Source organism: Fukomys damarensis, unplaced genomic scaffold, assembly GCF_012274545.1.
Source record: "Fukomys damarensis isolate Sample0158 unplaced genomic scaffold, DMR_v1.0_HiC HiC_scaffold_11, whole genome shotgun sequence".
Taxonomy (NCBI): Eukaryota; Metazoa; Chordata; class Mammalia; order Rodentia; family Bathyergidae; genus Fukomys; species Fukomys damarensis.
In genome coordinates, this window is record NW_022900923.1 from 18,042,848 (window position 1) to 18,055,012 (window position 12,165).

Genomic DNA, 12,165 nt, shown 5'->3' on the forward strand with positions numbered 1-12,165 from the left:
TTTTTTTTTTTTTTTTTTTTGGTATCAGGGATCGAACTCAGGTCCTTGCGCTTGCAAGGCAGGCGGCAGAAGCATTGAGCTAAATCCTTGGCCCAGAATATTTTTAGTATATTAACTATTTTAAAATATTTATTATTGTTCAGTTTATTTTTATAAAATAATTTTTGTTTTCAAGATGGTAAAAGGCCATGGGTGAGTTACACCTAAAGATAGTTAAAATAAATGGCACTAAGTACACAAAATACATATGCAAGACAAGGTCATAGTATCAGCCATACTATTAAACAGAGACGATGAACTATGACTATTTTTGTAAATAAAGTACAGTAACAGCATAGTTGAATGGATGTGACCCCCACAGTGTCGAACCTAAGATACGTAGTGTCTAGAACTCTACAGGAAAAGTTTGCCAGGCCCTGCCCTACATCTAGATCCCCCACCCCCTGAACTTTGAGTGAGGAGTGCTCCTGAGGATGCTAGAAACATAATTGAGAATTACATTTAAATGTTCCTAACTTACGGTCTTATCTACATGCATTTCTTCAAACTTTGCAGGTACCAACTAAAAAGCTGAAGAAATATGAAAAAGAATACCAGACAATGCGGGAGAGCCAGCTGCAACAGGAAGACCCCATGGATAGGTACAAGGTATGGGAGCCGCTTTGCACTGTCAGTGATGGACTTTTTTACCCTGTAGCAGCATTTGTGGCAAGTTCAGTTCCCTCTGTTCCACTCTCTTAGATGCTGCTTGATCATGCTAACTGTCCAGATTTGTCTTCATTTCAGACTCCCAAGTAGCCAACCATATTTCTTTTCTTTCAGTTTGTATATTTGTAGGTAATTCCAGCTGTTGCATTTATACTGGGACTCTACATAAGAAGCTGAGAGAGAGGGAAAAGGAAAGAAAGTGGCTCTCTACTTTCAAAAATGAGAGAGAGAAAAAGGAAAATGGCCAAGTACTGTTTTAGCTGTGCATGATCACTTCCACAAAGACTTAGAAGGTGAACTGTTCCAAGACTGACACAAGGATGTTCCAGACTTACCTCTGTCTGTAGCAAATGTTTAAAAAAATACAAACTCACTCAGAAAGAAAAATAAAAGGCACAAAGGTGTATCGAGCACAGTAATGGTGTTTGTCGCAGCGTTTATTTCCACAAACCAATTTTAAGGATAACAGAGACATCTGTGTGTAGTTTGCAGTCTCAAAATGATTTCAGTTTAAAATCCTAGTTAGCTGTGGTACTTTTTAAAAAGTTCATGAAGGTAGACCTCTTCAACAGTACCAAGCGCCACTGGTCCCTAGATCCAGTGCTGGAGTTTTTCATGTGAAATATTATTGTCTTCCTTCAACGTGTTCTTCTTTAGACTCATACCGTAGAGTTCCCTCCCTCTTCATATCATTACCCTGCCACTGCCAAAATGTCCTGCTAAGAAAAGTACTGTTGTGGCATTAGTAGTGAAATCGCTGTGGGTGACCTCCCCTTTGGTAACTAGAGTTGTTTGTACGTGGTTAGAGAGCTGCACACAGCACGCTCACGCAGCACCCTTCACTCTGTTGCAGAATTGAGTAGCTTGCGTTACGGACAGAGCAGAGTGATACGGAAGGGGTGTGTGTGTGTGTATTTTGTAGCCAGACTGGAGTTAAACTTCTGGCTAAAACATGTGTCCAACTAGGATGCGGAATCCCACTTGGGGATTTTAATATCTATGCCACTGTTCAGCATCTTGGACTACGCCTATTTCTCATTTGTAAAGTGTGTAATGTATATGATTTCTTGGTGGGCTGTTGTGAAGGTGAGAGATGCTGTAGGCTAAATACTCAGTGCATAGTTGGTGTTCAGTAAATATGGTTATTATTAGTTTATGAAGTTTACCACTGAATTATCCAAGAGTTATTATCATCATATAGCCCCATATGGGGCTTCATAGATTGTCCTCATATTTCTTCAAAGTATTGTTAACTATTTATCTCATTTTAGTCAGTATGTTTCTCCTCTTGATTATAGAACAGGCTTAAGAAGTGATAATAAGGTCCTGTGAATAGCTATCATAATTCCAAACATCATTATTCCCTCATTAAATGCAGTCTGAATGTATGTCCTGTAACAGACTGCTGTAGAAAGGCTTGAAACTGGTAATGATAAAATATTGTTAAGGATCCAAAGTGAAACCCTCCTGCTACTTGTATCATTCTAATTTTCTTGATGCCGCCATCATTATGAATATAAATCTGTGAACAATGCTTTAAATAAAAGAGAGAAGAGAAGGAAGTGAAAACCCAAGCTTGTACATTAAAAAACTGGCATGGACTAAACTATTATTGAATCTTAAATGTTTTTTTTATCAAAACAGGTATGTATAAATAAATAATGTCATGCATATTATTTTTTAAAGAACTTGTGTAAGATTATCAGTTTAGTTTTTAATTGAAGACTATACAATTAAACTTTTTTGTTTTTGTTTTGAAAGTAAATACTCCTTTTAAGTTCAGTATAATGACCTCTTGTACATATCAGATGTCCTCTAGGGTTCTTTCTTTTGGGTTACTATAATAGCTTCTCATATATTATCTAACTGATATTTTTATACCTTTTAATAATGTCTAGATATTTGTCCTGGTCATATATTTTGTAAAGTTACAATCCTGAAGTTATAATTACATTTTCAAGATAGTTGACAACATAGTTTCTCACCACGAACTGCGTTGTTCCTTCAGATGATCAATACCGAGTTTAAGAAACGAATTGTAATTACCTTAATTAGAACAGCAAAGTATCTTAGAAAATACCTCTAGGATCTAAATTTAATCTTGTCAAGAACAAGTTCTATGTACTGGGAGCGAGTATTTTATGATTCCCAAATTGGAGGCTGGGAACCCAGTTTATGAACATCTGGGAAAAGTCTTTGAGGGCTCTGCAGTGGTTCAGTAACACCGCTCCTTAAGGAACTAACGTGTGGCAAGAGAGTTAGGGACACTGAGGTAGTCATTTTTTTAAAGGCCCAGAAATGTCTTACAGGACACATACAGGATATTCTAAGACATACTTCAGTATGATGCTGTTCCTCTTGGACTGGATAGCAGACATTAAAGGGATCTTGCAGCCAGAGAGATGAGTGGCGCACTCATAATACCAGTGACTCAGCAGCTGAGGCAAGAGGATCACGAGTGTACAAGTTCAAAACCAGCCTGGCAACACGTCAAGACCCAGTATCGCAAAGAAAAGGGGTGGGGGGACTATTTCAGAATAGCCAGTGTTGGAATTAATGACCCAGTAATGTAGCAAAGGCTCTAAGCAGTCACACTGCTTGCTGTATCGATCTAAGCATGTGCTTTGTGCCTGTTTTCATGACATACGCAAAAATCTGCATTCTCAGGTTATATCACTATATTCACTTGTATTTAACACTTCCGTCTCAACCACGAAGAAGGGGAAAATACTGTTGGTATAAATTTAAACCTTAAAACAATAAGCATGGTGAAAATATAGATGTAGGTAGTGGTTGCATAACTGTGCATATGCTCAAACCACTTAATTGTACATTTAAAAGCATGATTTTGTGGTCTGTAAATGGACTCACTCTCTCATCCCCGCAAAAAATAAGCAAAATATTCCAAGAAGATGAGCCTCTGGCCCTCCATTTTTCTGTCACGAGCCCAAAGAGACACCAGAGGTACCTGTGAGAATGAGACCTGCCCACTGTCACAGTTCAAGCCGATTAGTGACCACTGATCCTGCGTGTGCCCATATTGTAGGGGAAAGACCTACACGAGTGGGTGACACACTTACTTTTAGTAATGCTCATTAGTTTCTAGGTAGAATATATGTTGCATGTGGGATACACATACATACACATTACACATTTACATAAAAGATAACACACATGTACACTGCCTATACCACCCGTGCTCTCAGCATCGATTTGTATTTGTAAGTCCGTGAACACCGTGATGACCACTGATAGCCTTTAGCGTTCTCTTTCTGTTTAATTTTGTGACAAGATGCCAAAAAATAGAAAGGAAATTTAATGGAAGACAAATATAAAATACTTTTCTAAACTTCTTTTAATGTCCTTCTTAACTTGTGCCTGACAAAATTTGTGTAATATCTTTAGTTACTCTGATAATTCACTTTGTAAATTTATTGATTGTTTTCAACTGAAGTGAAATGGGGGTGAAGAAATGTATCAAGTAAAAAAAATTTTTTGCAAGTCCCCAGCAAATATACATTCATGGGTGTGTATAGCTGTTCTAGACGGTTTTCCTTCGGTGGGTACTGGGGATGGAATTTAGGACCTTGCGCTTCTCAGGCAGGCATGGTGCCACTGAACTAAAGCCCCAGCCCTGTTTTAGACCATTTTTAAAACTAATAACTAAACACCCAAGCAGATACTAACTTCAGAAATCAAAATAATATTTTCAGTCTTTAGGAAATAAATTGTTTTCATTATGGGGAAAAGTGATATAATCAAATTAAAGAACTATAGCTGTCACCTACCTTTGGAGAATGACGTGCTTTTCTTGTTGTTGTTGTTTTGGTACTGGGGATCGAACTCGGGACCTTGTACTTGTGAAGCAGGTGGTGGAACCAATGATCTAAATTCCTGGGCCAACATGCTTTTCTTGTTTAATTAAAGAACTACTTTTATAAATGTAATTTAAGCCTCAAAAAAAAAATTAAGTAAAAAAAGGTGGGGGGCTGAAGATGTGGCGCTGTGGTAGAGCACTTACGTGAGTCCCTGGGATCAGTCCCTGCACAGTACATAGCTAATGAATTAAATTCAGTGACTCTTCCAAAGCACAGTAAAGCTGATCTGTTCAGAATGGGGACTCCTAGAGAGAATCTGGAATGCTTACACTCTCTTGCGCTTCATGTACAGAGCATACTATATACATAATTTTGAATTAAAGTATCTTATCCCAGTTCAGTATAAATTTAGAATGTTAACTTCTTTCTTGAGTGTAGTTAAATCTAGTGTATAGGTGAGTGTGTGTGTGTGTGTGTGTGTGTGTGTGTGTGTGCGCGTGTGCGCGCGCGCACGCGCACCCGCATGTTTGCTGTGCAGGGATTGATCCCAGGAATTCATGCAAGGGCTGTACCACAGAGCTACCTTTTCAGCCCTTTTTATTTTTTACTTAGTTTTTTTTAGACAAGCTTACTCTGAGTTCAGCCTGGTCTGAAACTCCCTACACAGTCCAGACTCTTCGATCCTTCTACCTCAGCCTTCCAAGCACTGGAATTGTAGTTATGCACCATCACATCCAACTTTTATTTTTTGAGTAAGAGTCTCACTGAGTTGCTCAGATTGGCTTCAAACTTGTCATCCTCCTGCCTTAGCCTCCCAAGTAGCAGGGAATATAGGCATGTGCCATCATGCCAATCTTAATACTTTTTGTTCTGTTTGGGGGGAGTCAGGGGCTAGCTATGTAGTTCAAGCTGGCCTCGAATGCACTGTATGGCCCAGGCTGGGCTCAGACTCACAGCAGTCCTCCTTCTTCAGCCTCTTGAATGCTGGTATTAAAACCATGTGCCACCATGCCCGTATCAATCTTAATTTTTAAAAAATGGAAATATAATGCCTGGTGTGGTAGCCCACACCTGTAATCCCAGCACTTGGGAGGCTGAGGCAGGAGGATTGCCTTGAGTTTGAAGCCAGCCTGAACTACATAGTGAGACCCTATCTAAAAAAAAAAATTCAAAATATAATTTAAGAGTTAGGGTGTGGTGGCGCATGCCTACAATTCCAGCACTCGGGAGGCTGAGGCAGGAGGATCGCTGTGAGTTCAAGACCAGCCTGGGCTACATAGTGAGTTCCAGGTCAGTCTCAACTATGTAGTGAGACCCTGTCTCAAAAAAAAAAAAAAAAAAAAGAGGGTGATAGATGCTCACCTAGCATGAATAAGGGTTTTCCATCCCTAGTGCTACATTCAGAAAAAAAAGTGCTTCAAATAAAAAATGATTCATTTAAATTTACACCATTTTTTCTTGCACATATTTATGTATTGCTGTGTATAATTTTTAAACATCATTTAGTTATGCATAGTAAGAATAATATAAAACATTTGAAGTAATGATTAATTGTCCTTGTATTATCTGCCATATTTATATCATTGACTTAAAATGATTTGGTACAATTATTATATTTTTAAAACTTGACTAATGAACATGTTTAAATTATGCTAAATTTCTTACCCATAAGAAAGGGAGGGGAACGTTTTTCCTCCTTGCTGGGCCCTACCTTACTCATGGAAGTCAAGATAATGAATCTGTGTTTGAAAAATGCTGTTCTGGGCCGGGGATTTAGCTCAGTGGTTCCACCGCCTGCCTCACAAGCACAAGGACCCGAGTTCGATGCCCAGTACCAAAAAAAAAAAAGAAAAATGCTGTTCTACCAGTGAAAAAATAAGCCTACATTTCTTTCCTTTTTTCGTATCACAGATACTATTACTGACTTTTGGAAATATTTTATGAAATAATGTGCTTTTAATGAATAGTAATGGACATGATTGTTTCGGTCTGCCTGTGATAACTTAATGAGAAACTTGAGAAAGCTACTACTTTCTTTTTGAGCTTGGATAACAGTGAATTTATTATTGTAGGATGGTGAAGAATGCAAGCCTGAGCCCTTCTGAAGCTTCAGAAGCAATGTAGCTAAAAAGGAGCAAGTGGTTTGTGATGATGCCGGTTCACTGACTCAGTTACACTTAACGTGGGGGAGGTACAAGTGTGAAACACACAAAGAATTTCTAAGTATGTTTATTGATGATCTTCAGAATTCTCCAATACTTTTAGTTTTGAGAAAGTTTGGTTTCCTGTTTCTTGGGGAAATTATATGCTAATATGATTCTACACCTTCTGTAACCCATTCGCTTTTTGAAAATCTTACTTGTGTACAAGAGTACACATAATGGCCAGTGGGCCAAGTTAAACTCACTGCTGGATTTTGTGAATAAAGTTTTATTGGGATACAGCCACACCTTTTTGTTCACTTTTTGTCTGTGGCTGTTTTTATATGATAGTGGCAGAACTTAGTAATTTCAGCACAGATGTGTGATTTGTAGGGCCGGGGATTTAGCTCAGTGGTTCTGCCATCTGCCTCGCAAGCACAAGGACCGAGTTTGATCCCCGGTACCAAAAAAGATACCTAAGATGAGTGATTTGCAAAGTCCAAAATATTTACTATTTGGCCATTGACATTGAAGGTTGGCTGGCCCCTGTGCTTGGGGATAGATTTTTTTTTTTTAATGCTAAAAGAAGTGCAGTCTCGTTTGCCACCTGACAAAATTTGTTTTTAGTTTGGCATGTAAAACATTTAAAATTTCCACCAGAAAGATAAAATTGGATCCCCTGAGAAAAGGAGGAAGGCATTAAACAGTTAAAAATATTTATACTTTCTGAAATCTTCATGAACAGATGAAACAGACATGTAAACATACCACCTATAAGCATGTATCTTTGTATGCCAAAAACTGCTGAAATTTTAAATATGATGGTTGTCTACTCTTTTAAAGAAGGTTTGTTTTGTTTTTTGTTTTTGAATGAAGGAATTGAATGTGTTGTTGCTAATGACACTGTGCTGAGTCTTTTAAAAACACATTTTTCCTGATGCTTAAATGTTGTTAAAAACATGTGCCAAGAATTCATCATAGCAGCAGACGACACACCCAAAATATTGAGCTAGGGTTTACATAGCCACATCCTTCCCTGTCATTTTTTCCTTTAAAGCTTAGTTAATTTTCTTTTCATTGCTAGTTCACATTTCTCTGGTCTCTCAACTTGGAATAAATGACATTCTCTGTCTCTTGGATTGTTTCACTAGACATCAGCCGTCACCGTCAGAAGCCAGTGAGAAGTGGGAACAGTATTCTTTGCTCAACAATTTCATTCTTTCACCTGAAGAACTATTTTGCAAAGCTTCTGATCTTGTCATACGAGGAAGTTCCTTCCACCCAGCTTTAATGACAGCATAAACAACTCACACTGTAGTTGCTAATAGTTCCAAAGCAGCATTTTCATAAGTCATGCAAACTGCAATAGCAGTGTGGAGGGAGGAGTTTTAAGTATGAGACTTCCTGAGTTGAGACTTGCCCACTGGCTGCCTCACGTACACTTTCTTCCCTTGAACAATTGGAGTCACAGAGAGAACTTAGAGTCTATGACAGTTCTACAAAAAAACAGAACAGGGAAGTAGCATTAACAACTTTTTTTTTACTGCCATCTCCTACATGTATTAGTAGGTGTACAACTTCATTGTTGTTCATCTTTTTTCATTTGTCTTTGTACCTATGGTTGAAAACGGTAGTTGGTCTATGACTTTTGAAGAGGTAAGTTTTTAATCTATGTGCGTCTGTATCAGTGTCTGTCTCTTTGATAAATGCAGTATCCTCCTCCCAAAAGTTACTAACCAAACTTTCACAGTGGTGCATCTTGTATGGAAGAGGGGAGGGGACTAACGAGGAAAGTTGTTGGCTGCTTTCTGTTCAAATGGTGCCAACTGGGAGATGGAATATGCTTCAGATGGTACAGTGTGAGGTGTAAGGGCTATGTAACCAATGTCTCCTACAGTCTTTTCTGAAAGGTACAGGAAGCAACCTTCCTGTTTTGTTTACAGGCTCCGAGCATTCAGTACCTCTGCTTTTGCTGTCTCTGGGCTGACTGAGGTTATCAGGGCTGACTTTAAGTCTCTCCTGTGGGCAGACCTTGCCAACATTTCAAAACGAACCAAACAAGGTTGCTCCCTTATCCAAGCCCATCAAACCTAAACTCGTTCTCCATTCTGGTATAAAGGCAAACTTCTCTTAAATCAGTCAGTTCTGCGGAGTTCTGGCTCCTTGGGAAGGGCTGGAAAAGACAGCGAAGCGATGTCAGCTCTGTTAACTCTTGGTCTGTAGGGGGAGTTCTCACAGGAAGTCTCCATCTCGGTAGCTGTGTCTCACTGTAGCGCTCAGTGGCACTAGAGGACTTGTGAGTACACATCGACATCCTCAGGCTCATACTTTGGAGGACGATACTGCATTTTTGGCCCAAAGCTTGCTTTCCCACTTGTCTGTGAGTGCACAGCTGGAGTCTGACACTTCCCACTGTGCGGCTTGCTTTGCAGACACCAAACTGAAGCTTCTTGCTAAAGCAAAAGCCAGTAGTTGCGCCCCCTCGCCTGTTCTGCTTTTGAGGGATCCTCAGACACTCAATTTCTCCTGTTTTTCCCCAGCCACACCCCTACCCCTTCATATGTGTATCTCTGAGAAAGGGTTTAAGTTGTTGCAGTCGTTGTAATGAGAAGTTAGCAGCCCGAATTTCAGCTGAGTTCACTCCCCTCCTTCTTCTGTAGCATATAATCCATCAGACGTTTGTCTTTGATCAGGAGTGAAATAGCTACCTAGTGTGGTTTTTAAATGCTTTAATAAAATGCCTTCCCACAAACATCATATGCCTTTACCTGGAGGTTATTTTAGTGCAATTCTAAACAGGTAACTATAACCTGAAAAACTGGTAGCTATGGCATTTTGACTTGTGCTAAAGCAACGAAATGTAAATAACAGCTAAAAAGCAATTTGTACCACATAGTTCTTTGAGTACAGTTTCAGTAGAAAAAGGAGACTTCACTCAGGATTAGGTATTGAAGTAGGCTTATACTTGGTCTCTTGAAAGGATTTATCAAGAAACTAGAAAAATCTCTTCCCCACCTAAGAATGTGTGTTATGAAATAAGTTTTGTTGAAATTGTTCTGGGTGGTGCTGTTCTTTCCTGGCAGGGAGGAAATTTATTGAAAGAGTTTTCAAAACCTTTTTGATTTTTAAATGTAAGTTTTCTGCAGGTATATAAGTTGTTTGCACAAAAATAAGTAATAGATGCGTCAGAAGTGAAAACTGACTCTCCAGCCCTTGCTAGAAAGTGAGTTCCTTTCACAGAGATCAGAAGGTTAATTGCAGAAGCTCTGGCCTAGCTCCCACATTTGTTATGCTTCTGTGGGAGGGCAGAACGTGTGCACATTGAGGGAACACACAGAACTTGAGGGATACAAGTTGACTTTTCAGATGCAGATACCGTCTTCTCAGGGTATCTGGGGCAAGAGTTGTTGGCCAGGCAATATTTCTCAGAGGTTATATTGAGCCTGTCACAAAGGATGAGACACTGTGGCTCTGTATAGAATGCGACCTTCCATCAGGAGTGGACTAAAAAGTTTTTCTGTCATTTCAGTACTTTATTCCTGCCAGTGAAATTCGAATTCTAAATTGCCTGTTTTTAAATAAAACTTTCCAAAAATTCTCTAACAAATATATATTCAGTGTAAATAACTTGGAAACATTTTTAAAGGATGAGGACAACCCTAAAAATAATCCACCAACCAAACTGTTTATATATATTGTTTATATTGTTATAAAAATTGGATTTCCCAGTTACTTTTTTTCTCCTAAAAGGTGGCACATTTCCTCTTACTATTTTTTTGTAATATTTTATTATTGTGTGGAATTCTGATATGGGTTAACCTAGATGTTTAAGTGATATGGAATATTTCACTAGATATCTTTTAAAAGAATTTTTGACATCCCCCAACTATTCCAAGGTCCCCCCACCCACACACACACATAAAAATATAGTCAGATATTCAGATTTGTCCTTTAACTTCTCTGCTGGCCTTCCCTGTTTATGAGTGCTCTGCCGAGGAGAACCTCTGCCTTTTCCCTATTGTCTGTTTTTAGTTCTTTTTAAAAAAACAAAGCAAAAAGCAAAACATAAAAGACAGATTAGGCACTCTTCTTTCTAGAAGAGACAGATAAATTAACTTCTCCCAACCTAGTATGCTGTGAAACACTATGTTCTGGAACATGTATTTGTCGTCGTCTATCTTCTTTTTCATCGGTGCTTTCTCTGGTTTTGCCACCCTTACAGAAAACAGTCAGGGAGGTAAATCTAATTCATGGCATCACCATATTGAAGTCTTTCTGGTCATCTGGCTTGAATCTCCTGTAACCGTTAACAGAAGCAAAGACAGCAGTTTTGACACTGTGGAATGGAAGGCACTGAATTGCTATTTGAAAATAGACATAAACATACCAATTTCACAATGGCTAAAGTGGGGAGAACTTGCTTCATAAGAATTAATCACTTGGTGCTTTTGTCACATAGTTTTGTTTCACATTTTTTTCCTCTGGGAGTTCAAGGGTGTGGGGGGAAAAAGACAGACCAGTAGTTTATTTTACTTTTTTTGGGGGGGGTACTGGGAATTGAACTCAGGACCTTGTGCTTGCTTGCAAGGCAAGTGTGCCACCACTGAGCTAAATCCCCACCCTGCAGTATCTTTTTATCTGAAGTTTAAATAAAAGAAACAAACATTTAGAAACTTATTATAGGTACTATGGCTTTTACTAACACACAAACATTTTCAAAAAATAGATACTTACTCAAAGAAGTTTTAAAAATTAACTAATAGCAAGGTCATGAACCCACATATCTTGACTAATGTTCTTAAATGTTCTGTATCGATGCGAACCCTGATCCTGGAAGACAATGTGATGAAATGTCTAGTGTCATCCCTTCTGCGTCTTACAATTTCTCTTGCAGCCAGGGGTGGAGCTCCCATGCATGTTTCCAACAAAGAATTGCTTGTGTCAGTGTTCTAGGTCTCTATGAGAACCTCATGGCATTGGGAGTCTGGTTAGGAATTTTGCTCTTGTGGTTCACTTTTTATAATTAAGTTCTGTCTGGAGAATTTGAGGGCCAGTTGTTAAGTCCTCTGGGTAGAGTACCGCATCTGCACTGCTGGCTAAACTCACTGTTGTTTCCCAGACAGCCGTCATGCCTTCCTGTGCCACTTGCTCCTTCTCCTGTTCACACCTACGAAAGTTCACTTTGTTGCTGTTGCTTGTTTTTCCCATTAGCTCCTTTTGTTTCTACTGTATGTGCAGATACTAACATCCACCTCTGGCTGTTGCTGTTTTTCTGCAGAGGGAGAACAGAAGATTACAGGAGGCCAGCATGAGATTGGAGCAAGAGAATGACGACCTTGCTCATGAGCTCGTAACCAGCAAGATTGCTCTGCGGAATGATTTGGATCAGGTAAAACTGTAGTTCACTAGGTGGAATTGAGTCTGTGACAACTTCTGGAGGGCAGGGACCACGCTGCTCTCCCCCACATTACCCCAGCTCCCTCTGCTCTAGGCGCAGG

General features: G+C 39.2%; 1 protein-coding gene across 9 annotated transcripts in view; it reads left to right on the forward strand.

Moving 5' to 3' along the window:
• Rabgap1l (RAB GTPase activating protein 1 like) overlaps positions 1-12,165 on the forward strand; it is a 591,762-nt gene that overhangs the window by 557,708 nt on the left and 21,889 nt on the right. For 7 of the 9 annotated variants that reach the window (XM_033762099.1, XM_033762101.1, XM_010630198.2 and 4 more), the window contains 2 exons: positions 556-648; positions 11,946-12,056. In XM_033762099.1, coding sequence (XP_033617990.1) covers positions 556-648; positions 11,946-12,056 — 204 coding nt within the window. Of the gene's footprint in view, positions 1-555; positions 649-822; positions 2,299-7,363; positions 8,324-11,945; positions 12,057-12,165 lie in introns of those variants that run through there. The other 2 variants (XM_033762100.1, XM_010630201.3) reach the window with 2 other exon arrangements.